Source organism: Pollicipes pollicipes, unplaced genomic scaffold, assembly GCF_011947565.3.
Source record: "Pollicipes pollicipes isolate AB1234 unplaced genomic scaffold, Ppol_2.1 Scaffold_3087;HRSCAF=3621_pilon_pilon_pilon, whole genome shotgun sequence".
Lineage (NCBI taxonomy): Eukaryota > Metazoa > Arthropoda > Thecostraca > Pollicipedomorpha > Pollicipedidae > Pollicipes > Pollicipes pollicipes.
In genome coordinates, this window is record NW_023596225.1 from 28,180,221 (window position 1) to 28,207,706 (window position 27,486).

A 27,486-nucleotide genomic window follows, 5' to 3' on the forward strand; every position below is an offset into this window, starting at 1 on the left:
CTCCTGATAATTTATAGACATTTACAGCGCGCTTAAGACTTTGCAAGGGTATCAGGGCAATCAATGAAGTCACCGCATTGGGACTATAGGACGTGCACTACTTGTTTCCTTCAATTGCGTGATATGGTTATGATACTTCTATTGTATTGCGTTGCTCTGAGTCTGTCAGTTGCATTCTGGATATCCAACTATGTGAGCCTTTGGATGTTTGGAAATGGTGAGGATAACGCGCGGAGAGCGATAGCGTAGGCCTATCATAGACTTCAACATGAGGTGAAAGCTCACAATGGCTGCTCAGAAAACAATAACAGTTCGCTAAAGCACAAACTGACAATGCCGTTTGTCGGGTTTCTTTAATTTTCTTTGAATGTCCTGGGTAATGGCCAAATTAAGAGATAAGAGGGGTAAGAGAAAACATCAACATTGACCACAGGGCATTGTCACAGCTGTAGGCCAATTCCACAGAGGCTAAAAATGCAAAGATTTCACAAGTTATGAAAATGATGAAATATCAATACTGGCCACAAGTCATTGGCATAACCAAAGGCTAATTTCACAGAGGTGGAATGTTGGAAGATGTCAAGATTGGTTCAATAATTCACTTGGTATAGGATATGTTAAGTACTTTTATATCATTTTAAAGACAAATTGATGATCACTAATTTTCAAATGACTTGAGAAACCATGTGAGGTTATGATATAGTGATCAATGTGAGAAACCATGTGATGATGTGATATGGTGATCAATGCAAATTTGTTAAGTGAGGCATGTGTAGTGTTCATGAAAGTATGACTTACATGATGTATGCAAGTGCATGGTAGATAAGATAGTAGAAATAGCCTAATTTGTCATAGAAAAACACAGCAAAAGAAAATGTAAATGTGTTACATTTCCCTGTTTTTTTCTATAAGGAATGAGGCCATTACAGGTGTCATGTATATATATATATATATATATATATATATGTGTGTGTGTGTATATATATATATATATATATATATATATATGTATAATGTTCTTTGCAAATTCATTTTACTTATACAAGTGCATTATATATAAACATAGGATTCACATACATATTGTGTTAAAAAAGCATGCATGCATCATGTCATCATGTGCACCATGCCTGGTTCTCAGAACAGTTCACTTGAGTGCTACTTTCAATATTTTGATTCTGTCAAGAGGCTTCTCTTAAGAGCCCACCATGGATATGATTAACATTCACAAGGAAACAAATACAGAAGTAAACAAGTAGTTTTGCCAGCTATCAAGTGGCAAATTAAGTAATAGCAAATAATTTGCAAGTATCAACCTGCAACTGCTAAATGCCAACAGTGCAGAATATTGCATTTGGAGTGTAGGTGGCACTGAGTGGGTTATTGTTAAAAATGCTATTGGTTTTATTGATAATGCTTAAAATGTCATGCAAATGGAAACACAGTTTTTTCAGCAAAAAGTTTATTAGAATCTTACAATTCCTTTAGTTTCCTCAGGAAAGGTGGCTAAGGCAAGATGGAGAGCTGTGGTCAGTTTGCAAGGGCTATCTAAGTATAGGGATTCCATTGTAAATGGCTATCAAAATGAAGGGATCAAAGCATTTACATTAATCCTTGTCCAAGAATGTGGCAACCACAGTGGTTCATGAACTGTCTACAGATCAGGGGTAGGAAGTTTAAAGTTTCATTTGAGCAAAAATGACGCCTTCAGAGCAAAGATGGATGATGACCTAGTTGTTATTAGCCATAAAAATAGCATGGGTTTGACCAGTTTGTCTGATGGGTGTTCAGGTATTGAAACATTCTCAGCTGTCAGGAGCCATGATGTTTGGCTAAAGGCCACTTTTGGTTCCCATGTGCTGTCACCATATTAATTGCAGAGTTATTCTAATATTGGCCAACATCACTGTGTTGTGCAAATTAATTGGTGCTCAGTGAGGAGGATCTGTTCCAAATTCAAAGTTCCAATATGAGCTAGTTGAGCAGCATGTCTGTTGTGTTGACCTTGTCTTTTGTATGATCAGATATACAGCAGTGACTGTGGGGAAAGTGCCAATTTCTTAATGTATTGTGTGCAACCCAATGTCACCTTATTTTTTAGACCAACAAGTAAGAGAGTAGCTGTGACTCATTTGTATGTTAATGATGACGTCATCAGCTGTCTCATTGTGCAAGTCCCACCGATATGGTGATAGCAGAAGTAAATTATACAGTGTATGCATTAACCTGCATTTGATCCCTAATGTTGCTTCGACGTTGGCATCAGATCACAAACATATTGATAGATTTCGAGCTCAGAATCGCCCACCGAATTGTATGTGGTTCACGGCCTCTGGATATGTTTCCCCACTCTGGAGATATACGGCGGTACCGTTCCCAGCGCCGTCTACACGCCTTTTGTGAACCCCAACAATGGCGCTTATAATAAGAGACCATCTTTTTGTTTTCCAACTTTCACATATTTCACCAAAGTTGATTGGGGTCATGTTAAAATGGCAACTTTTGACATCATTGATACAGGAAGCTCTTTGAAAAAGACCGGAGTCACGTGGTGAAAGTTGCAAAGAAATTTTGAAATTTACAAAAGTTTCCTTGCCTGCAGCATAATCTCTCGAAAATACCCGAGGCTATAATGCGGTGATCGTTGCCCAGAGGGGTCTGGGACTCGCACAGCTGTCTTTAAGGGCCCGAGAATATCCCTGGTATGTAATTTCAGATCTTCTGAAAGTATGAGGGCGTAAATTTGAGATTTGCTCGGTTATTTTGTCGTGAAATGCCACATTCCCCCATGCACATATCTATGATTAGCTGGAACCGTGTTTGCTAAAGGTTCCAGCTGCACAACCATTGCGATGTCTTCTCTGTTAAAATGTGCAGGGTGGCTGATGGGCAGCTGTAGTTTCAGACGTGTGCTCAGCCCCAAGATGGATCGCCGCCATCATCGTACCGATCTTCATCGCCCACCGGGGCTTGAAGAAGCGCAGTTTGGATAAGTCAGGAGTACTAGCAGGTGGGTGTTGAGCCAGGCAGATAGTCTGTTTAATGTTTATGCTAACAAAATAACGTCTTGTGCGCGTTGAGACGGGCGAAGTGATCGAGCGTGTGATACTGATCAGATGTCATCACGTAGACGATTCCAAAAACGTAGCTAGTGCCCCCAAACACTTTTAAATGTTGTTGCTTTTGAAGCAGGGTGAAAGAAGACGTGATATTAATGCGCTGAAAGCCCCGCCCTGCGTGAGCGTTCAGTCGAAGATCCACTAGTTGTGTGCGCACGACGACAAATAGCTTTGCATCAAATCTGACCGGTGAAACCTTGCGCTGACGAGAGGGGCAGAAAGCATTTCCCAATACACTGTTTCAAGTTAGCTGCGAATCGAAATACATGATCCTTGTACTTCATTGTGTTGTGAGATTATTCAGAATACTGTCCTCGCCAGTGTCGTTATTGTTTACTCAACGTTTTGGTCTGATACTTCTCTCCGGCCTTTCTTGCGTGTCAGTTCATCCTGAGAAGGACTTGAGGGTACCTAGCGTATTTTTGGCGGATATGCACAGCTGTCATATGCTTACTGAAATGTTTTTGGTCACGTTGTGCCTTGTTTGCTGGACCATGCCGTGCATATTGCACATTGTATCCCAGTCGGTACAGGTTGTCACCGACAAAAACCGGTAAACACGCCATTTTCAGCCAGCTGAAAATGGCGTGTTTACCGTTTTTTGTCGGCGACAACCTGTACAGACTGGGATACATTTCTGAAGCTGATAGCCGCAGTCACACTTCCTATGAAATGAAGTTACAGTGACCAGCAATGGCAAACTGTAAAGGCATACTGATGCAACGATAGGATCCAACGAGTATCTTGCTTGCTTTTGGTTTATGCATCAAGCAGCACCTGAACCTGTGGCCTGAGGCCGTCAGCCACGAGTCATGTGATGCACGACTGCTCCTACAACCAGCCTGGCGATGTGCTACCACTGCATGGTGTTGACTATTTGTCATTTGACGCCATCTGACCAGAGACAGACGGCTGCCATCTGACCAGAGGCGGTCAGCTGCCATCTGACCAGAGGCGGTCAGCTGCCATTTGATCAAAGATGGTCAGCCGTCGTCTGACCAGAGGTGGTCAGCGTGGCACACGTGCGCCGCTTTGTACGCCACGAGAAATATCTGTCCGCTGCCCTGTCTGCCAAAATGGTCGGGGGCAAAATATCAGTTGAATTGAAATAGCTTTCCCTAGGCAGATGGATAAGGGTGCGAGCAAAGACCTTTACGCTACATATACTCCTATCTGTTTATCCTCATTGTTCGTGGATAAGGATGCATTTACAGTTGCAAGAGTTATTTTCATGCTGCATAACTGTGAGGTGGTGAAAAAACTCGCTGCATTTCAGGTCTGATTGTTGGCTTTCTCCTCACCCTGGGAAACTGGACGTTCTTGGCAATGCTGCTGACCTTCTTTTTATCATCGTCGAAGGCCACACGTTTTAGAAGCAAACAGAAGCAAAGGTTTGAGGACGATTTTAAGGAAGGTAAGTGTGTAAGGTACTTGTTTTGAGAATGTCAACTTTTTTATTTCAGTTTATCCTTCCAGTTGGCGGTGGGTTATGTATATGGTGCGACATCGTTTTGCCTGATTTCAAGCTTGGCCATGTTTGACCTTAACTGACCTGAAGGTCACGATCTTAAGCCCGAAAAGTGCGCCCAAATTAGCACATTGAGTTCTACGTATCATGTAAATTTGGTGTTGTTGGCTCTCTTAATTTTTGGTATTTCAGGGCAGATCAAGCTGCCCTACAGACCAAGCTAACCCTCACCAAGACGCATCGCACTTAACCGGCCATCTGTACTCGTGCAAGGACACTGATCTGCTACTGACGGGAAATTCCTTGGGTTTAGCGAAACCACAGAGGGCAATCGCCAGGGCAAGACCCCCGCCGCCAGAGCGCTGAGCCGGTGCTCCTCCCCTTCCGCAGGCGGTCAGCGCAACTGGCGACAGGTGTTCTGCAATGGTGGCGCCGCCGCCCAGGCCGCCTGTCTGTACCTGATCGAGTGCGGCTGCCGCGAGACGCCCGTCGACTTCCACGCCGACTTCCACGGCTCCGTGCTCATGCTGGCCGTGCTCGGTAAGACGGAACTTGGGAGAGAGCCGGGATGGTGCGATGGGACGTGGGAATATCGGTGCGGCCCTGACTGACCCGTCACCGTCGGAAAAAAAGCAACCACCAAGTGTGACGCGCCGGTTGCCCGGCGTGTGCGAAGTTTGGCATCGGGTCGATGGATTAGCGCTGGGAACGGCAGTCTGGAGACCATCCTGGCTAATGGCAAGCGGAAAATCGGGAGCTCTTGTCTGGATCTGCGGACCTCGATGCGAGGTGTACAGGTGGGAATACTATGGGGTGGGTTTCTGAAGTCGGAAGGCATGAGCTCTTCGCTTGACCGTTTTGGAGGCTGGCATATAAGTCCGCAAGGAGCCGTCATGCAACTTATTCTTATGTGAACGCCAAAGTGGTGAATACTGGCACTGCCATCCCAGTGTACCGTTTGCCTGAGTTTCGGAGCGGCTGTGACTGGTGTGGCTTTTGCCTTCGTCATCCACCATGTCGATTGCCGCCGAGAATCAGAAACATAGCCAATAGCAAGTGCCCACATGTTCGTCTTGACCGTAGACTTCGGCGTTAGCTGGTGGATGCCTTGCAACGATGACCCTTGTATGGTAGCTCCAGCGTAACCGGCCGAAACAGACAAATATCTAAGCGATGTGGAGCACAGTTTATGCTGACAGCGGCCGTTTCGAATCTGTTGACTTTTCCGGGAGCTTGCGCACAGTCAAATTCAAGATGGTCTGTCTCTTATCTGCTGAGTGCGACGGCCGGCGTGTCCGACCGTGGCGCGTGTCCGATCGTGACACGTGTCCGACGGTGGCGCGTGTCCGGCCATGACACGTGTCCGACCATGGCACGTATCTGGCCGTGGCGCGTGTCCGACCGTGGCACGTGTCCGGCCGTGGCGCGTGTCCGGCCGTGGCGCGTGTCCGACCGTGGCGCGTATCCGGCCATGGCACGTGTCCGACCGTGGCATGTGTCCGGCCGTGGCGCGTGTCCGACCGTGGTATGTGTCCGGCCATGGCACCTGTCCGACCGTAGCGCATGTCCGGTGGTGGCACGTGTCCGGCCGCGGCGCGCGTCCGACCGTGGCACCTGTCCGACCGTGGCACATGTCCGGCCGTGGCACATGTCCGGCCGTGGCGCGTGTCCGATCGTGACACTTGTCCGACTGTAGCGCATGTCCGGTGGTGGCACGTGTCCGGCCGCGGCGCGCGTCCGGGTGGTGTCGGCGCGCTCCACCGGCCGCCGCTGACTGGACGCCCCCTCGCGGCAGGTTCGCTGGCCGCCGCCAACGCCGACACGTGGGCTTCCGAGCTGGGCACGGTGCTGGCCGGCCGGGACCCGATGCTCATCACCACCCTGAAGCGAGTGCCCACAGGTACGCGCCCCGACCGCGGCCGGGGGTGCACCCGGCGACCGGGCCGGCCGCCGCCTGTCCTCGCTTGCAGCGTGCTGCTCACAGCTCTGTGCTAATGAGCGGAGGCCTACCGTGCAAAAGAAAGCGTGCGGTCCGCAGTGGAGGTCGCGTTATATACGGGCCTGCTGATGCTACTTAGTGCAGTTTTACCATGCGCCTGGCTTTCGCACGGTGTCAACTGGTGCGCCTTACGTTTCTGTTGTTGCTGTACCTCATGCCCTCTTAACCACCGGCCTGTTATTAGTGCCCTCTCTGCATTGTTACCGTGTCGCTTTCCCGACTTTCGCTTACATCAGGCGTGCATGGACAGCACGTTTAGTTTGCATCGGCTGTAGGTTCGGCGCGCTGTGACCATGCGCTGGCCATGCCTTCAGCGTAGTTTCCTCGTGAATCCAGCGCGCGTTGCGCGGCACGTGGAACACCTGCCCTTAAGCCCAGCGTTCAGTTCTCGCACCTGCACCCCGCTCTGGCCTACAGTCGACGCTCCCTCTGGCAGGCACCAACGGCGGTGTGTCGCTGGCCGGCCTGCTGGCCAGCCTGCTGGGCGGCGCGCTGGTGGGCCTGGCGTGCTGGCTGACGCAGCTGGCGGTGCTGGGCGGCTGGACGCTGCACGGCCGGCCGCCGCAGTGGCCGCTGCTCACCGTTGGCCTGCTCTCCGGCCTGTTCGGCAGCCTGCTGGACTCGCTGCTCGGCGCCACGCTGCAGTACTCAGGTCAGCGCGCCGCGGCTGCTGCTGCTGCTGCTGCTGCGGCTGCTGCTGGTGCGGTGGAGTCAGCGCTGACGTCACGTGCGCCGGCGGCCGCGGCAGAGGTCAATGGTTAATTAACGCTTGGCTCGGACCAAAGCTCAGATGTCGTTGTAGTGCGCGGGTCGAGGCCAGTCTGTGGTACTGGGGTCGGCAGGTGTGGTGGCGTAGTGTTCAGGCCTGGTCCGCAGGTGTGACGTGGGACGGGTCAGGCCAGGTCAGGTCAGCGGTCGAGGTGTATGCAGTACTCAGTGCCGAGTGACGCGGCTGAGTAGCGGTGCGTTAGGCCAGGCGCCTGGCCGCAGTTGAGACCCGCGTCCCATCACTGCCCACCCTGCTCAGGTGTGACGGAGGAGGGCGTGGTGGTGGAGCGGCCGGGGCCGGGTGTGCGTCACATCTGCGGCCGACCTGTCATCGACAACCACTCCGTCAACCTGCTGATGACCATCGCCACCGGCTGCGTGGCCCCCGTCATCGGCTACTGGATCTGGCCGGCCGGTCGCTGACCCCATCACCAGGGGACGCCATTTGGCACTGGCGCTAGGTCGTAAGCGCCTGTCGACCGGAGGATGATACTATGCTACAGGCTGGGGCATCGGCTAAGGATTTTTTGTAGAGCACGATGTAGCTTGCTTTCTAGCAACTGGTATTCTGGTGGGTCCGACGGACTCGGCAGTTAAGTTTGCGTGTTGGCGAATTGTGGGTCGTCACAGCTGTAGTTAGGGCCGCCGTTGTCATAGTAACGTCTTCCATTGTGCCGCTTCCAGTCTGCCGGCAGCATTGTACGTACTGTGGAGGATCGCTGACGCTGGGCTACAGCGTTGCAGTCACTTGTCTTTTGTTGGGAGGGGCATCTACTCGTGCCGAACCCATGTGGCTCAAAATATATTGTCTAGCAGCTGGAATGATATTATGTGCTCCAAACTTGACTAGGCGAATCATCCTCCTGCATGCGTAATTATTTGCGTTCAAGACCTTGCGCGCCAATGTACTGTGCCGTTCTTTACGAGAACGTGTCAATTTACGTATGTTGTTAAGTGCATTTTGCGAGGAACATTATACATTAAGATAAGACAATACTGCTAGCCTTATTCCATTTAGAGTAACCAGGAGAAAGGAGAGATAAATGTATTGATATTTTGGCTACATGGCTTTATCAAAACCAATATGACCAGGAAATTCCAAATCTGAAATTGCTGACCCCACTCGATTTTTTCTTTGTTAATACAGCGAACCACAGTTTTCACAAGTCACCAACATTCAGAGGATTAAACAAGGATCAATTTCCAGACACGAATATGCTATAGTGGATATCCAACTAAGCATTAAAATGCATTAAGATGCATGTGTCTTTCCTTGAATGCGTTATTTCTTGAATTTGCGTATATGTACACGTATTTTTACGTTTCTGATATTTTGTGGGGTATATACTGTATCATACACAGTATATGCTGACAATGCATATACAGTATAAGCTGGCAATGGCCACTGTTTAATCCCCTGCGTGTTGGTGACTTGTAGAAACTGTGACTCGCTGTTTAAACAAACCTGAAAAATCGAGTGGGGCTGACAAGCAATTTAAACCTTTGAATTCACCACTCACATTTGGTTCGATAAAGGCAGGTGGCTGAAACGTCATTGCGTTTATCTCTCCTTTCTGGCTATTCCAAGAGGAATAAGGCTAACACTAGCGTCTTATCTATAGGGTGCCAATTTATTGCACTGGTTTATGTGCAAACTCAGGTCGTGACTGCTGTTGCTTCGGGTGCACCGGGTGTATCGTGGCACGGATGCTGCATGTGTTTGTGTTCCTTGCACCGGCATGTCCACGCTCCCACTTGTGTTTCACTGTACCGGGATGCGCGACCCCCTGAGTGTCGGGGGCACGGCACGCTCCCCTCGGGCCGCGACACCGGGTCCAGGTGTTAATCCTCCCAGGTGGCGTGGTTGGCCGTTTGTGTCTACCGTCCGCCACAAGCGGTACGTTTACTTTTTATTAGCAGCGTGTGTGGTGATCAATCCGTTGACGGTTTTCCCATAGTGCAGCTCGCCAGCGGCAAGCAATACACGTTTCGCTTCTGACTGTGGTGCAGGATGATGGGTCGCAGTTGCGTGCGTCTAACAAAGGACGTTATGGAGCTGCCTGTGCTGACACTTTTGTAATGAAGATCAATCCGTTTGAAATCCGTCTGAAATCAATCCGTTGACGGTTTTCCAAAGCGCAGCTCGCCAGCGGCAAGCAATACACGTTTCGCTTCTGACTTTGGTGCAGGATGATGGGTCGCAGTTGCGTACGTCTGACAAAGGATGTTATCGAGCTGCCTGTGCTGAAACTTTAAATGAAGAACAGCTAGTTCTCAGTTCGCACACAATCGTCCACTGACGCACGAACACACGCATGCACGAGGAGCGTATCGAAACCAATGCACACCGGCCCTGCTTTCCAGGCGGCCTATCAGATTTCTGGCTGTTTGAAAAGCTGAAAGACAACCTCCGTGGATGTCGCCTCTCGTCCAGGACAGTGCTTGGAACCGTCATGTCTTTGTGGTAAAAAAGATACTGCTGAGGGAGCGTTCCTACAGAGCCATCACAGCTGCAGGAAAGGCTGGGAATGGTGTGTGGAGGGAAAGGGAGACAAAGGTTGAAAAATCAGTGAAGTTCCCCTTCTCCTGCATCAACACATGCGTTTTGTTTTAGAACAGAATGGTTACCTTTTTAACTCCACTTTGTAGATGTTGAGTGAGCTTGTGTCTTGTGAGCCGCTGTTAAGTTTTAACTTCATCATCTTGGCGGTCCATCACAAGGTCAAATAGGAGTTAGAATTTGTTTTGTATTTCCTCATATACAGATGGACACGCACATTTTAAGGACGCTTGTCTTTGAATAAATTATTTGCTAAACAGACACGTGGTAATTTAAATGGCTATGTCACGTCTTCCTCATTAAGCAGGAATGCCATCTTGGACCTAAGATGTCACATTTACTGTCAGTTGTGTCCAAGAATGCGTGGTGTGCTGCAAACCGTTTAAGCCCGCCACTGCATTGCGTAAAGGCACGGTAATGTCATAACACCAAGAAACTACAACACTGATGTCTTGGTGAAATTCTACTGACCACAAACATCCCACTTCAAAATTGTTCAAGGGAAATGTTTGAAGGTTGGTCCCTGCCAGTCCGGCAAGCAGTTCACGGAACACTTGCTGAAAGCCATTCCTCTACGTGGTACAGGATCATAGAAAGCTTATAAACTTAAACAAAACGAGTAAATGCACATGTCGACTCATATTGCAATGCTTCTGTATGATCCACCAAATGTGTCAATGCCTAGACAAGATGAGAGGGTTCTAATTTTTGGATTTCGACCTCGGAATTACTTATACACGAAATGTTTCCAGGTGCGCAATGCACAGAGAAGATACGCAACCGCGTATGGTCGTATCTATTTGCGTTCTACAGCTACCGCAAAAACACGACGGTGGAAGTGGTGATGACACGCGATGGACATTGACGAGAGCGCGTGGAAAAGCAGCTGTACCTGGAGAAATAAATATATTGCGTCGAAGTACGCACATTGTAATTCAATTTTAGTTCCACCTTTCTCTTAAAAAACAATGCCTTATGTTCATAGGTTGCATGCACGTGACGCTCCAATCATCCATCACCTCATCATCCGACTTTAAACTCCAGGCATGCGGAAGACAAAAACATCGAATGTACTCGAGCAGTATGGGGAAAGGTCCCCGAGCTGTCTTATGGAATACTAATAGCATCGCACTAGCATTCTGTAACAATGTAATCCTACCGATGAGAGATAACTTTTTATGACAGCAATCGAGAACAGGGTCCCCTCAGTAACTATCTGTGCCGAGAATACATATTCTCCTACAAGAGATTGTCAAAATATGGGGAGTATCCCCGCCTCTCCGACGATAGAGGGGAACACGACCTCCCCGTCGCTCCGGTGGCGCCGTCTCTGCCCGGACGCGTTAAACGTATTCATCATTGGCTACCGGTACACTATCGTGCACACGTTCAAGGTTGACACCCTTGGGGTGAGGGTTGGATGGAGTGATTGACTGTACGGGCCCGTACGGCCTTTGTTCAGCATTTGTGTATGTCTTCAGTCGAATGCTCTGTTCTGAAATTATTATGTCTGCATCTTTGAGCCTCCCCTGTTCTTGTTTTACACTGGTGTCGTCAAGAATCACGACTGTTTTGCCTCAGTTGTTTGTTGCTTGTTGTTTTGTAACACCGCCGAACCCTGAATAACGGCGGTTTTCATTTTACTAAGCTAGAACATTTAGAGCAGCCCAGCAGCACCAAATACTGAACGTGCAAAACTTAATGAATATCAGTGACGAGAAATAAATATTGTGAAATAGCAACGTGGTATGTTGCTGTTTCAAATTTAGGCAGTTGCAGATACATTAGCTTACGTGGTTACTCCGCAAAAGCGATGCAATATCTGGACGATTTTAGTTTTGCCTAGCTTCGTTTTTGACATAAAATTTCGCAAAAAAGCTTACAGGCTAATAGGCCAACGTGTCAAAACAATACACCCACACAGCTTACTCCATGAATTATTATTTCCATGAATGAACGTGTTTGGGTAACTTATGCTTATTCTTATTAACTTATTATAACTAACTTATTAATTCGACACTTCGATATGCTGCATAATGAAAACGTGCTAGATCAGGCGCAAACTTTATTCGTTTCCTTGCCTAAGCTCCGCGAAAATGTGCCGGCGTCCAATGGGGTCCAGCAGCTGGCTGATGATGGACATTATTTGTTTTCACAAATGACACATTGTTGGCAGCATAAATGCAGAAAAATGGCGTTTGCCCGACAGGACTACGGAAGACTGATACATGATTGTTATGTATCAATGTGTCTGTGTTGATGGATGACGTTGAGAGAACCAATTTATAAAGAAACAGAGGCACCTTTCTTAGCTGCTTTTGCAATGATTAATTCAGGAAATACAGATATCACGCAAGATGAAAGTGATTATCACATGTTTATTATGTCTGGTTATATATAAACATATGTATGTATATATGTTGTGCGTATGTCTGCGTGCGTGCACAAGTGTAAGAAAAGTAAACTGGGGCAGAGGAAAAATTAACCCTGCGTATGAGTGAGTCAGTTAAAGCGTAGATTTGTGGGGCACAGATACACTCGGCTGCTCATTTGAAGTTGAACACAGATCTGGGCTCTGGCGCTGTATGCTTTGCTGGTCAGAATTGGGACATCCTGCAACAAAAACAAGGCGCACAGTCCCGTAGCAATCGTACTGTACATTACTGGACGCAATGTAACACTTGCTTGGGGTCGTTATTCATGTCCTAAAAACTAGGGATGTCATCATCTCTGTAGAGATGCGGGAGATGTGGGAGCCTGAAAGCGATTGCGCCGAGTGAATCGCCACGCTGCTGTCACATCCCTGCGACCAAGAGCCGCGTGTTGTCTGTGATGCGCTGCCTGTATCAAGAACCAGGCGCCGTCGGGGTGTTTACGTTAATGCTGGGATGGTGCTCGTTTGACCCGTGCCAGCCACCCGGCCAGAGAGTTTCTCTGCGAGCCACACGTTCTTCCCAAACGCCACGCGTCTTCGTATCTGCCTGTAGAGAAGTAGCCAGCTCCCCAGCCACCATGAAGCGGACTATTAGCACCAGCAGGTCGGCCGCACCTCAGTTCCCGTACAAGTAAGACTGTTTGTTTATTTGGCATGCGGTCAGCTCCACAAAATGTCTCTTTTGTGTACTGGAGCATGGGCACAGGTCAGTGCGCACAGGTGCAGTTCCTTCGCACTGGTGAAGGAGGCGGACGTCCCTGTCCCAGGTCATGTTTAACATCTGAGATGAGCACGCCGGCAGCCGAGGTTCAGTGACGCTCGCCACTGCCTCAGCAATCAACCACGAAGCCTGACATCAAAACCCCATATTTATTTTCGTGCATGCTGTGTCTCTCCCCCTTTTCCCTCGCACTGCCAAAGACCTGCTGTTGTGTCAGTCCTACATTAACAAATTATGAGCGGCCTGAACCTGAGCAGAACAGGCTTTCTATATCTGTAGTGGTGTGGTCTGGCGAGTTGGAACGGCGTTCTGTATCTGAAGTTCTGTGGTCTGGTGAATTGGTACGGCGTTCTTCATCCGTAGTTCCGTGGTCTGGCGAATTGGAACGGCGTTCTATATCTGTAGTGCTGTGGTCGGGTGAATTAAAACTAAGCTTTTGGCCTGAGGTCACGCAAGGCAAGGCTGCGGTGCAGCTGATACAACCTGGGCCGTATCGGCAGTAACCGGGCCATGTTCCGCGGAGTGAAGTTCGTCTTCGTCGAGAGTCTCGACTCCATATGGTTAGGCATAAACATAATGAATACCCCGTCGGCCGGTGCGACCTCGCAGCAATATCCTGATAACATACGTCACGTCACTGAGTTGTGGACAGCACTGACTGTGACGCCGGAACAAACTGATGTCTGTGCTCACTGGCTCGCGAGATGTTGTTTCACGTTTCCTTGGCTGATTGGTGAATAAATCAGTAAGACAAGACTTGGCCAAGTTTGTCGAACATACCTTGGAATGTAATTCGAAGCTTAGATTAACACTCGGTTTGAGCTGAGCACACGAAGGCATCTCGTCACGGTGACTCGTTGCCTTTGATGCTAATATTTCTGTTAAAAAATGTCATATGGCCCGCGATGATATGGTGTCATCAGCTAGTTAATCGTAAGGATGAATGTTACGTGACGTTTCTAAACAATGATTCCTGAAAGAAAAACCACAGGATCACGAGTCAGTATTGTGTTCAATCAATCAATATTGTGCGAGATACGATAACGTATTAAACAATGACGTAACGAGGGGTATATTTCCTAAACAGAGAAATGGTATTGTCTAGCGCAGTCTTGTAGAAATTAAAAGCATACCAACAGCTATAAGTGAGCTTGCTTCGCCATATCTGATGCTTACTTTAATACCTTCAAACGTGAAAGGCTTCCTTTAAGGAGTGGTTGGTAACTCATGCTTATTTCGAATGAATTGATAGCAAGGGCCGCAACAGATATTTTGCTATGAACCCCTTAAAGGTTAGAACAGGTCACTGACCTTAAATGACCCAGGTCAACTTTTTGCTTTAGGAGCCTACTGCCTTAGCGTATTTATTACCGCTTATCGAATTTGGCAAAATCAAAGCAACTTGGTAGGTTTCTGGTCATTATAACCTACTTATGGTTAAACAAGGCCACGGACCCGAAATGAAAATCAGTGACCTTTTGCTTCAAACAGGCATCTAGGTCCAAGGCGGTTGTATGAGGAGGTCTGGGGACACTTTGGACAGTAAACTTGAAGGTAAATTTGTTTGACTATTTGACTCAGAGGTCATGATCTATGAACCTAAAACTTGGCCTGAAATTTTGACACAGTTGCGTTCCCGCAGAGCCACCCTGTCAATCCAGTGTATCGAGCTCTCATAATCTTTGATACATCAGTGGGAGTCAAGCTGAACCGCCCCCGCCGGGGCGATTAGTGTTCACCCGGCCATCCAGCGATGTGGTAAGCATTCTCAAGACTCCCGAATGAATGACAACCACGCCTGGGCGTGCCGTCAAGCTGTCCAAGGCCCCGCGCCCCTGAAACACATTGGCTATGCTCCCCCCCCCCCCTCCACCCCCTCCTTTCCCCATGCCCGGACGGCCCCTTTTCTTTGCGGTTCCACCGCGCGGCGGCTGCCCGTCTTGTGACAGCTGGCGGGGTCACGTGACGCTCCGCGGGCGTGTTTATCGGCCAGCTGAGCCGACCTTGGCGTCTGGCCGGGCGGCCGGCCGGGGGAGGGGGAGGATGGGGAGGGGCCATGTGACAGGACGCGGGCCCCGGCCGGCCGCCGGCCGGCCCTGTTCGCCGCCGTCTGCCGTAGCCGCGCGTGCGAGGACCGCAGTCGGCTGCCAGCGTACCCCCACACGACCGATATAGGCGGGCAGGCGTCACGCGCGGCCGGCAGCGCCATGAAGAGGACCATCTACACACCCAAGGCAGCGCCAGCCATTGGCCCGTACAGGTAGGCCGGCACCGCAGGCCGCCCTGCGCAGTTGGCGGATTTAGGCTCGCTTCTCAGTCGCCACAGATTACCGCTCTTGGCCGAAGCGTTCACTGATCAGTTGGCACCGCGTCGACCGAGTGGCAGATATACAGCCACGAAAGGTACCACTGAGGCGGTTAATATCTGAATTTCTCGGTTGTGGGGGGGGGGGGGGAGACGTCATATTCATGGTCAATTTCTACACGTCAGTATGGTTATGAACTACGTCACATTAGTGGATAAGAGAAAAAGTCGGTTTTGACATGCTCAAACCATGAATATTCTTCTATCCCGACCCCGATTATTCTCCCCAGGGTTTCGCCGAGGGGCAGGTGAGCCGAAACGTCAGGCTCATCCTACCTTCAGAATTTTGAAATTGTTCTGACCTTTGGCCTCTTGCTTTCAAGGGTGCAGAGATCATTTTCTATCGGAGGAGCCACTTTTATGGCCCTTTCCAAGGCCTCAAGCATCTTTTGGTCTATGCCGAAAATGAGGTGCCTTAGGTCTGCTAGCGTCGTAGATATAGCTTTCGGCAGAGCTGCCCAATGTATCAAGGCTGGTTGCATTTCACTGCCTTCTGCGCGCAAACCCCGTCCGGCCAAGACTCTGTATTACGCTCGACAGCTAAGCTGTGAGCTTAAAAACAGCAACATAAATTACAGATTTCAACATAGGTTTCCTTCATCATGTCTGTCAAGAATATTTTCAAAACAACTGATGTCACTGTGTACGGCGGTGAATAGGAAGTATGCCACTAAAATCATATTTTAGTTTCTGTGTCTAAATTATGAGTGTTGTGTTGAAACATACCGGGATTCGAGCATCTCACATTGCTGCCCTCTTACGGTGGGGGGTCGGAAACCACCGGCATTCCGCCGACTCATCGACAAACGCTGACCTTGGGGCGGCCAATGAGAATACAGCAAAAGTGGGCGTGTCTGAGTGACATCTGAGATATGCGCCCCTGCACGGCGTCATAAACAAATCCGCCTTCGTTAATATCCTTTGAAGAGGACGCAAAATCCGAATGGCACGGAGCACAATTTTGATGTCTTGTGCATCAGGCACCTTGATGTCTTGTGTCTCATCGGGGTCTATTTGAGCCGCACTGTGCGTGCGATACGGGTCTAACGTGGGTGAAGCAAGCAATGTTCCCGTGGCGGTAAACGTTAGTCTGCTATAATGTGCCCATCGGTGGTTGATGAACAGGGCGAATACATGGAGGTGGATATTTGGGCGATGGTCCCTTGCGAGACGACCCGGAAAATCTAAGCTTTCCATGCCTCCGACCACCGCAACTCCTGGCCCTATCATACTTGCTGGTCTTTTCCGGAACCCGTACCGTTCAAGACCCCATGATGACGAAAGAAATCGATCTTAGTAGTTGGCAGAACAGAAATGCTTGGTCCTACGGGGGCGCATTCTTCTCGGTCCTACTTACTAGAAAACGTATTTGCGATGCGCGGAGTACTTGTTGCACATAAATGTCGACATTTTTCGTGTTACTCCCCACCATAACAGTCATATGCTTCAACGCACGTCCTCAAGGTAAAGAAGAAAAACATCGCGATGCTTTGTACCTGTTGCTCCAAAGAATGTCCTTGTGGTTGCCCCTGTCTGGAACCTTGAAGGCACGCCTGCTTCGCGAGTATCCGGTGCGCCGGCCTGATTCATCATGTTCACCAAATATTTAACAATATTTGTTGCCCTGGTGGAATCCACCTCATTTCCGCCCTCCAGTCGCTGGAACATCCAATTTTAAATGTCCAGAAGGCTATTCCTATCGCAGCACAGATTCAAAGTCAAGATAACAGGACTGGTTACCAGGGTCCTGGGATTCGGGCTTACAGCTCTGGACTCTGCGCTGATGAATAGAAAAGCTCGTACCCTGATTCAGACCAAAGAACATCGGGCTAGGACTTAGGGTTCTAGGACTCAAACTTGAGCCGTAAGATTCAGACTGACTCACGTTCAGAATAGCCAGGCCCGTAGCAACTGGCTGCATGTGTTGCTACTGGCTGCATGCGGGTGTAGTGCACGCACCCAGTGGCTACACCGGGTGCGTACCAGTGGCGTGCATTGGGCCGGTGCCCCGGGTCTAGCGTGTCTAACGGGGGATCCCGGGATCTGGAGTGCATCCCCAGCCGCATTCAGTGCTCCCTTAAACAAACGGCGGGGGATTTCACGACTGGATGCAATTCTTCCCCGCGGTTAGATCTGCGACAATTGTAACGGAAAAGCGTTGGAGTCAGCACTTGACTCATACCAGGTTTGTTACCGATCTCAAACCACGTATCAGTTGTCGGGGTTGCGTTTTGAGGCCTAATTCTTCGTGTGGACAGAGGCTTCTTTTCAACTCTAAGTGTCTCCACATTTCCCGAACAACCAAGCGATATTAGAGCGGATAGATTTAAGGAGACAACTATCGGATGTTCCATGTTATGCACGTGCATTGGGATTACGATCGACGTATTTTAAGGGCGAAGTTTCTTTATGAACTCTGAGACACTTTTCGGGCCACTTTTACTTCTTTTTGTCTAGATTTTCGACAGTTCTGAATACGGGTGCTCGACAACAGGAAAATGAACGGACTGGACAAACCCACAGGCACCTACATGGAACGGGCAGCGGCTTGGGCTTGTATGAATTTTTTGGAAAATTATATAAGTGGGCACGAGTATGGATAAGACTTTTACGAAATATTAGGCGGATGTCTCAAATAAATATAATGCGATCTGACTGCTTGCGCTTCTTTTCCTCATTATTAGGTTCATGCATCTCACTTTTGCAATTATTAATGCAAAACAGGAAGTTTGAGCCTGGACTCGACGAAATATCTATTTCGTTTTTAAGGTTTGGTCTAAACTCTTTGAATAGACTGATTTTTGGGATCAGTGTTCGCGCTAAGCGGTGCTTGTTGCGTGACGACTGAGACCACCGTCCGATCGTAGAATTCCGGGTCAATGTCATGATTTTTACGGCGAAAACTTAACCGTCTCCCGTTACTCGGCACGATCCGTCTATGGCCACCTGAACTTCAGCGCGGCTGCTGCTTCGTGCCGCGGAGCATCTCAGCCAGGGGCAAATGGCAAAAAAATAAAGGGACTCGAACTCAGCCCACCACGGATTGGTGAATCGGAGGATGGACGCACAAACCAACTGAGATGTCGGGGCGCACGGAAGCTTCTCTAAGACATTTTTGTTGCTTAGAGCTTAAGTACTGTAACGTGGCGAATGGATGAGTAACGTGTAGATAAGACTGATTATGGAAGGGCAACAGGTAAGTGTGCGCTAGAGGACTTCATGGGTTGGTTTAACCCAATGGTAACTATGTGATGTGGGTAACAGGGTGGATTGATACACATTTTGGTCAAGCTATTTTTCTGATATGGGTGAGACGTTTACGAAATGTCTTTTGGATTCTGCAAGAAACACTTCGCAGTGTTGCTGCTGGCGCTTTATCAAGACATGATTAGCTTAATTCGTACCTTCTTTGCAATTATGTACGCATCAGCGTAAGGATGAATTCAAACGTTTCTTCTTACATTTTTCATAATGTAAAATGAAATGCCTGGGAAAATGCAAACGAGTGGGTAACGGGCGGTCATAACTACATGGACGGCTGGTTGAGAGCAAGGTATGAGCATGCTTAACGAATGGGTAACGAGAGGATCGGGGTAAGGAAGTCTCACCCGTGAAGGTATCTATTGCGGGCACAGCCGCAGGGGTAGCTGATGGATTTGGTGAGGAAAATCTTACGCGATAAGTTCTTTGTTCTCCAAGTCCCTGGGCAGTGCTCCCTTCCTATTTCATTAAAATTTTCCCGCGGTTTCGGCCACTCGTCGAGCATACTTTTTTTATTAAAATTGATCTAGCTTTGGAAATGTCAAATTTCAAGCCTCTGTACTTAAAAGCACACTCGTGCGGTATGCGTGCGGTAGCAAAGCCTCGCTTAACCTGTGGAACATGTAATGCAATGTTTCCGTCTGATGCACGTCATCACAAAACTTGCAACCGTGGTGTACTAAATTCACAAAACATAGTCCCGGAGATAATCCTGCAAGCGAAACGAGGTTCAATCCGGAATAGGAATCAAATCTGCAGAGACGGCGGAACCCGCAGAGACCAGGACTTACCAGTGGAAAGTTCAGGAGAGAATGGCTTAAGGCAAACGTGCCGTGTTCTGTCGTGACATGACTTAACTTGACCTTGAAAAATGTTGGCGTAGCTAGGCATCAACAGTTGCATAGCTATCAAATGGAGTATTGATTAGGACACCCAGTGTCTGCGCAATCGTTTTGCATGTACTCGCGCATGAAAGCGTCATTTTGCAGGACATTTAGAATTTTACTAACTAGCCGGCGCATATCAATGAATGGGTATGAAAGGATGGCATATAACTCATCCATACGGTACTGCCACCTGCATACAGTAAATAGAGTAGATGTTCACTTATTTAGAAGCAAATTTGTCCGATTTTAAGCGTTTTTTTGTGTGTGGAAAAAGACAGTTTGTTAGCTCGTAGCGCGACCTCCCACCAAATTTTTAATTCGCTGATTTTAATGAAAAGACCTTGAGAAGCAATAAGATAACTGGAAAAGTCGCCACTACCTATGAACTTTCACGCTTTGTGCAAAGTGGGTGCTTCCATCCATTTCATGAATCGGTCAGTAGCCAACGCACATTCCGACACAGAAGGTTGTCCGTACAAAAAAGTTCATAAAGCGACAGTTAGCAATTTGATAAGGTGTCATCGTTTGGTCATTTTGTTGTTTTGGGCTGTCATTTCCACGATGCTCGCATGCGCCATGCAGCATTCTTAGGTCAAGGCATTTACAACGTTTTTTCCCGCGTATTTTGTAACGAATTTGTATGTACTCTTCATCCCGTCCGTTCCCAAAGGTAATCCAGCTAGTTTCAGAGGCTAAAAATTCGTTCAGTGCAGCGTTGGTTAAACTCGTTGCAGCCAGAACAAAATTAATTATACTTCACAAGGTGTCCACTTTTTTGTTGGTTTTCTGGTGTGCCCCCTGGGAGTTTGGTCTGGATACGCGCCTGATAATGGCCGGTGGGCTCGGACTTGCACTCGTCGTATCAAAGGACGCGGACTTTGGCGTGGGACCTAAACACATTCACAACGCAAACGTCGTCAGCAAGTGGTTGCATGGGTACCGCAGAAGATGGTTGATAATGAGGCCCGGCGGAAAGCTTGCCGTAACGTACGTGCTTTTTGATGTGGAGCTTTCTGTTTTCGCATGTAAGCTTTGCCGAAAATTGTCTCTGCCCCTCTGAAGTTAAGGTTAATTTCAGGGGTCGCAATTCCAAAACCAGCAGTCGGGAGCTGATGTCAGTCGCGTTCCGTGTGGTTAGTTGTATGTATCAGCAGATCCTATGTAAGTGCGATTGCGATTTTGCCCCTTGATTGTCAATGTAGTTCGTTTCAAGCGTACACAGTAGAATGAAAAAACGTGATTTTGTTAGGAATCTTGAGATTCTCTCGTCCGCTCATCCCTTCTTAATAAATGTCCAAAGTCATCGGAGTATCAGCAAAGACGTTACGGTCGATAGCTCTCACGGAAGGTTTTTATATCAAATTTTTCAGTGCGTTCTAATGTGTTCACGTTCGAAGTTTTATCTTCAGTCTCTACGTCGCCTTATTTTCTTGTACGCCGTTTAATGTATTTCACTGCCTTAGGCCGAACCGCCGTCGCACCACCCCGTCCCCAGCAGCGGGCGGCGCTGATGAACGATGGTAGATACAGAACCCTTCCGTCCTGCTTCCGCCGCCAGGCGGTGGTGGTGAATGAGGGCAAATACCGAACATCTCTGTCCTGCGTCCGGAGCCAGGCGGTGCTGGTGAACGAGGCCAGATGCCGAGCACGTCTGTCCTGCGTCTGGAGCCAGGCGGAGCTGGTAAACGAGGTGTAGATACTGAACATCTTTTGTCCTGCGTCCGGAGCCAGGCGGTGCTGATGAACGAGGGGTAGACACCGAACATCTCTGTCCTGCGTTCGGAGCCAGGCGGTGCTGGTGAACGAGGGACAGATACCGAACATCTTTGTCCCGCGTCCGGAGCCAGGTGGTGTTGGTGAACGAGGGCAGATACCGGACATATCTGTTCCGCGTCCGGAGCCAGGTGGTGTTGGTGAACGAGGACAGATACGGGACATATCTGTTCCGCGTCCGCAGCCAAGCGGTGCTGGTGAACGACACGCTGTACGTGTCCGGCCAGCTGGGGATCGATGCCACCTCCGGAGAACTGTGCCAAGGCGTGGAGGCGCAGACGCGCCAGGCGCTGGAGAACATGGGCCACATCCTGCAGGAGGCCGGCATGACACACGCGGACGGTGAGGATGGCAGACCGGCACGCGGACGGTGAGGGTGCCCGGTGAGGGTGGCAGGCCGGCACGCGGACGGTGAGGGATGGCAGACCGGCACGCGGACGGTGAGGGCGGCAGACCGGCACGCGGACGGCGAGGGTGGCAGACCGGCACACGGAAGGTGAGGGTGGGAGACCGGCACGCGGACGGTGAGGGCGGCAGACCGGCACACGGACGGTGAGGGCGGCAGGCCGGCACGCGGGCGGTGAGGGTGGCAGACCGGCACGCGGACGGTGAGGGTGCCCGGTGAGGGTGGCAGGCCGGCACGCGGACGGTGAGGGTGGTAGACCGGCACGCGGACGGTGAGGGTGGCAGACCGGCACGCGGACGGTGAGGGCGGCAGGCCGGCACGCGGACGGTGAGGGATGGCAGACCGGCACGCGGACGGTGAGGGCGGCAGACCGGCACGCGGACGGCGAGGGTGGCAGACCGGCACGCGGACGGTGAGGACCGGCACGCGGACGGTGAGGACCGGCACGCGGACGGTGAGGGCGGCAGGCCGGCACGCGGACGGTGAGGGTGGCAGACCGGCACGCGGACGGTGAGGGTGCCCGGTGAGGGTGGCAGGCCGGCACGCGGACGGTGAGGGTGGCAGACCGGCACGCGGACGGTGAGGGTGGCAGACCGGCACGCGGACGGTGAAGGTGGCAGACCGGCACACGAACGGTGAGGGTGGCAGACCGGCACGCGGACGGTGAGGGCGGCAGATCGGCACACGGGCGGTGAGGGTGGGAGACCGGCACGCGGACGGTGAGGGCGGCAGACCGGCACACGGACGGTGAAGGTGGCAGACCGGCACGCGGACGGTGAGGGTGGCAGACCGGCACGCGGACGGTGAGGGGTAACATACCGGCACGCGGACGGTGAGAGTGGCAGACCGGCACGCGGACAGTGATAAAATATGTTGAGTCCACGTTTCCTTCGAATGAACCAATTGCACACGTTTATGTCTGCTCTTCATCGCACTCTCTCTTCTCCACCCGTCCTCCTTTCATTGCGTTTTATTGGTTCGATATTTTGATGAAATTATCCGTCCAAATCTGTTTAAATTTGTCCAAATGCAAATATGCACAGTAAATTGATTTTTGCTAATGAGGGGCTCGATGTAACCTTCATACTTACGACTGCGCGTACTACCCTCAGTGTCGCCACCTTGTTTTTATAGCTTAACGCCAGAACGGATCATTCCGATGCATTCAACAATTGCATGTATTTTACATTGTTGTCCTACCCAGCCTGCCCTGGATGTCGGCGACATTGCAGCGCGCGCCCATCTGATCGACGCCTTTCTTTGTTCCAGTCGTTAAAGCGACGGTTCTTCTTCTCGCCGACATGAACGACTTCTCCAAAGTCAACGAAGTCTACAAGACATGTAAGCGGACCGGAGGCGGCTGCTGATACCATTCCTCCTCGATCGTGTTTATAAAACCGCCCTGCCCTCCCCCTTCCCCCCCCCCCCCCCCGGTCCGCCGGCCCTGTCCGCCGCCCCGCTGCTCTCCGGCGCCGCAGTACCACGCGTTGCGTCATCGACTCTCGCCGACGCGGCGGTCCCCACATGAGTCGGCGAGATCGGACCGGCGAAACCATGGCCGGCTCTGACAGCCGGCACGTGACGTCATACCCGGCGGTCTGCCGAGTCCCTGACGGGGGGGGGGGGGGACCGGGGCAAGCATAGCGTTGCCACACTGCACAGGCGCAGGGAGTTCATTCATACCCGAGCACTGCAGGCACTCGATTCGCTGACAGGTGGCAGGCGCATGGAAGACAGGGCAATGCACTCATTGTGGCGAGGGGGGAACCATGGACACGGGCGGACACTGCTGTGGAGCCGATCTGGAATAGGGCTGCGTGCAGTTTTTGTTTGTTTGCTTCTCATAACACAAAATGCCTGGCATGAGACCTCACTTTGCGGAACAGGTGAGACCGGAAGAGCCCGGTTCCGTTGGTAGCTGGGAATCTCAAGTAAGCAATGCCATGTCAATAACAATGGCAAGCAACGGCGCCGACACTGCTGGTTGGGTGCCGTATGCATCAGTAGCTAGGCGGGCGGCAGGCGTGCCGTGCGGGCGCGTGCCGTGGGCTCAGGCGTGAGGCACGTCACCTGTTGTGCGGCCTCGCGACAGTGCTCCGCCCAGCGATATGTCAGTGATTGTGATATTATTTTCCAGTTTTCACCAGTGATTTTCCGGCCCGGGCGGCCTACCAAGTGGCAGCACTGCCTAAGGTGAGCTCAGTGGCCTGATTCACGCTATTTTGCGGCATATGTGTCGAGAATGTATCCGCCGTAATGACATCACGTCTGCAGGACATGCATTTGTGCATAAACCTATGCGGCTATTTATTCATAAAATGTTAACCATGTGGCTCTTCCGATTTTCCAGGTAATTACGTAATCTCTGCCGCCAAATATCGGGCAGTACAAAATGGCGGCGCAGTTATAATTTTGGAAAAAGGCAGTTAATCTGCACGATGTAATGATCCGACAGCAGCCAGATTAGCGCATGGAAAAGCTTGGCCAATTGTACCCTTTTGACATCTGGCGGCAACTGATCCCATACACCAGTGCCTCAGCGCACGAGGGGTCTGCGGCGAGCTCGGTACGGACACGTGTAGTTTGTGGCAGCAGACTTGCAGGGTCTCGCGTGGTCCTGCCGCACACGTCAGATCGCGGTATCACAAGACTGCAAACTATCCGGAGCTCTAGGCGACTTATTTTGTGGTGGAGAGCTGATAGACTGCGCTCGGTGAAAAGGTTGTCTACTTAGAACCGCCAGAATACTTGAAGGACGGGATTTACATGTTGTGATCGTTTGATAACTGGTGATTCTGGCACAAAAATATGTTGTTTTTTATTTTTTTGTTTGTGTTTGAAAAATCTAACGACTCCACATGTATATATATATATATATATATATATATATATATATATATATATATATATATATATATATTACAACAGCGCTTTACAGAGGCAGATGCCTGATGTTCCAAACTTAGGTTGGAATTCACAGTGACGTAAGAAACTTGACGGAAGCCAAAAGTTTCGTTTTTACTGGTCCAAATGGAACGTAAAAATTTTGACTTGGTTGCAATGGAGGTGATTTTACCAGTGTGAATCAGTTTTACGAGAGCTAATTTTGAGGACTTTTGTTGTTAATTAGTTTCTGGCAATGTCAACATCGTCTCCACCCTAACACCAAGACCGTCAACGTTGACTGGAGTATCTGCGTCGAAAAACCGAGGGTCGTTGGCATGCATGAGTTAACCTCCGTAAATATAAGAAGGCAGGCCGTTAGCACACAGGAAAAAGAATATCAGCAATAAGATACTTCTCTGATCTTTAACGTTCGTAACCGGGATTAGCATTTCACATCCTACGACACGCGAACAGCCCTCAGTCAATCGCGGAAGCAGTGAAAACCAACCCCGTGCCATCCTCCAGGAGCCGGGAATGCTAAGCACTATCAAACGCTGTCAATGTATCCGTCGTTGTCAGCGTGGTAACAAGGCCTCGGTCCGTGTGTCTGGCTTGCCAGCTCACAGTGCATTACATGGCCAACTCCATGGAGTGTTCCGGGCAAAACCATGTTGTACACGGGAAATTTTTTACGTTCCGAAAGGCATGAGACGATTTGGTTACGGACATTTCATTTGCAAAGTCGGACATTGAATGGGGCCGGAATATTCAGGTGCCTCCGGTCGCTGGCTTTAGACAGGGGCGTTACTCCAGCGGTTTTCCAAACGGGTGGTACATTGCCGAGCGCTAGCAAACTTTTGAAGACATGCAAAAGATGAGGCGCATTTGGAGAGGGAGGGGCGGGGGGGGGGGGGGAGAGCGCGTAGTGATGATTCCATATACTAGCTTATGGTCATAAGCTATGGTGACAAAGCGTGTCTGCACCCCGGCGAAGCATTTTAGACTTGGAAGCAAAATGTTATCATTGTTCACTACAGTCACTCAATTTAACTCAATAACGGCGGCATAGTTTGCACGCACATGCATCTTCCAATTGAACTTGATAGTGTATGTCCAGTATGTACCCTACGGACACTGAGAATGGAAGACAACTTCTTCATTTTACTAGAATCTTGACTAAAGCTGATATATACTGATGATTGTTACGGATTGTCTGCCTGAGACTCAGTGACTTCCACCATGCTCAGCTGATACCGTGGGCCAAGGGCTGCCATGTCCGTGAACGGCTGCGTCGCCGTACACTGTGAGGCCCGGTACACGGGCCGCCGTACACTGCGAGGTCCGGTACACGGGCCGCCGTACACTGCGAGGTCCGGTACACGGGCCGCCGTACACTGTGAGGTCCGGTACACGGGCCGCCGTACACTGTGAGGTCCGGTACACGGGCCGCCGTACACTGCAAAGTCCGGTACACGGGCCGCCGTACACTGCGAGGTCCGGTACACGGGGCGCCGTACACTGCGAGGTCCCGCACACGGGCCGCCGTACACTACGAGGTCCCGTGCACGGGCCGCCGTATACAGCGAGGTCCCGTACACGGGCCGCCGTACATTACGAGGCCCCGTACACGGGGCGCTGTATACGCCGAGGTCTCGTATACAGTGAACAGTTGTCCCGCAGACGGCGTCACGACGTTGCCGCGGCGGGGCCGTCACGGTCGTCACGGCGTCTGTATGGGCCGGCGCTGACCATCCATGCACCGTCCACAGGGCGGGATGGTGGAGATCGAGGCGATCGCCTTCAAGTGCTCCGACGGCGACAGCAGGCTCTAGCGCCTGACTGACATCGGCACCCCAGTCCCTGCCGTCGGACCCCGGCCCCCCGTCGGTGCGCCGGCCAAGCCCAGCGTCGATGAGATTCCCGGCCGTGTCGCCCGCCTCCCGCCGGCAGCCTTCGACCGTCGACCGTCGCCGCCGACGCCGCCTGTCGGAGGCAGCCTCTTCACGGCGAGCCGGTCCGCGCCGTGGTAGCTGACGTGGATCGCTGTACGGTATTCTGGGCCGCTCCAGTGTGGCATGTGCCGAGTGCCGACGGATGGAAACCAGTTGCAAGGAGAGGAGGGTAGGGCTGGTGTTGCGTTTATGATCGTACACGGCTTGGAACAGATTTGATCGCGGCTAAACGCTGGATTTGGGGAAAGCTGCAATATGGTGAATAAAGTCAATAAAGGAGACAGTGACTGCTGGCACAACGCTTTTGTGAACGAATGACAGGATATTCCATGGAGACCCGTAACATGCTGCATACAAGAATGCAGGTTCAAGCTCCAAAGAATGATTTGTGAGACCCGGTAAACATCGAGTCGCGTGGCAGTGCACTACTCACTGGAGCCGGAACAGACATGGAATGGTGGAGCGGCGTGGTCTAGGTAACCGTGAAGTTCGGGTGATAATCATGAAATTAGACAAAAACGGAGGCACGATGTTAGGCGTTTTTATGAATAATTGCTGGCCTGAATTTTTTAATAAGAGTTTTTTAAATGTTTACAAATTTTTTAATGATACATCAGCTAACAAAATAATTTTTTCATGAAATTGCATGGATATTCAGTAGCTAAGACACGTTTACGGAACTTGAACTAAGTTTATAACACAAATGACCTGGCTCATAGACATGCGTGCCTTCAGTCCATGTCTTTAGTTCACCTTTAAGTTCTGGGGTTACACCAGGCCTAGCAAACGCGCGGATCGATCGTGGGCGTGGGATGATGTGGCGCGCCGTTATCGTTAACATCGGTGTCGCGTGGAGCAAGGCAGGCTTGGTACACCATTCCAATCAAGGA

The 27,486-nt window shown here is 50.3% G+C and overlaps 2 protein-coding genes across 2 annotated transcripts; both read left to right on the plus strand.

Moving 5' to 3' along the window:
- Positions 1 to 68: 68 nt before the first annotated feature.
- On the plus strand, positions 69 to 9,332 carry LOC119090674 (transmembrane protein 19). Its single transcript, XM_037213519.1, has 7 exons — positions 69 to 217; positions 2,897 to 3,007; positions 4,393 to 4,530; positions 4,975 to 5,124; positions 6,380 to 6,484; positions 7,020 to 7,235; positions 7,611 to 9,332. Exons 1-7 carry the CDS (start codon positions 124 to 126, stop codon positions 7,772 to 7,774), a joined length of 978 nt encoding a protein of 325 aa, XP_037069414.1. The 5' UTR covers positions 69 to 123; the 3' UTR covers positions 7,775 to 9,332.
- Positions 9,333 to 13,576: 4,244 nt separating this feature from the next.
- On the plus strand, positions 13,577 to 26,892 carry LOC119090000 (2-iminobutanoate/2-iminopropanoate deaminase). The gene is made up of 6 exons (XM_037212799.1): positions 13,577 to 13,626; positions 15,132 to 15,326; positions 21,537 to 21,694; positions 23,028 to 23,099; positions 23,896 to 23,951; positions 26,414 to 26,892. The coding sequence occupies exons 1-6, from the start codon at positions 13,577 to 13,579 to the stop codon at positions 26,474 to 26,476; spliced, it is 594 nt and encodes a 197-aa protein (XP_037068694.1). The 3' UTR covers positions 26,477 to 26,892.
- The last annotated feature ends 594 nt before the right edge of the window (positions 26,893 to 27,486 follow it).

Coding starts and splice junctions, on each gene's coding strand:
- LOC119090674 (XM_037213519.1), top strand. CDS start 124: ATGGTTATGATACTTCTATTGTATTGCGTTGCTCTGAGTCTGTCAGTT. Junction 218..2,896: donor CCTTTGGATGTTTGGAAATG/GTGAGGATAACG, acceptor GGGCAGCTGTAG/TTTCAGACGTGTGCTCAGCC. Junction 6,485..7,019: donor CCTGAAGCGAGTGCCCACAG/GTACGCGCCCCG, acceptor TCCCTCTGGCAG/GCACCAACGGCGGTGTGTCG.
- LOC119090000 (XM_037212799.1), top strand. CDS start 13,577: ATGTTCCGCGGAGTGAAGTTCGTCTTCGTCGAGAGTCTCGACTCCATA. Junction 13,627..15,131: donor GAGAGTCTCGACTCCATATG/GTTAGGCATAAA, acceptor GCCATGTGACAG/GACGCGGGCCCCGGCCGGCC. Junction 15,327..21,536: donor CCAGCCATTGGCCCGTACAG/GTAGGCCGGCAC, acceptor CCGCGTCCGCAG/CCAAGCGGTGCTGGTGAACG.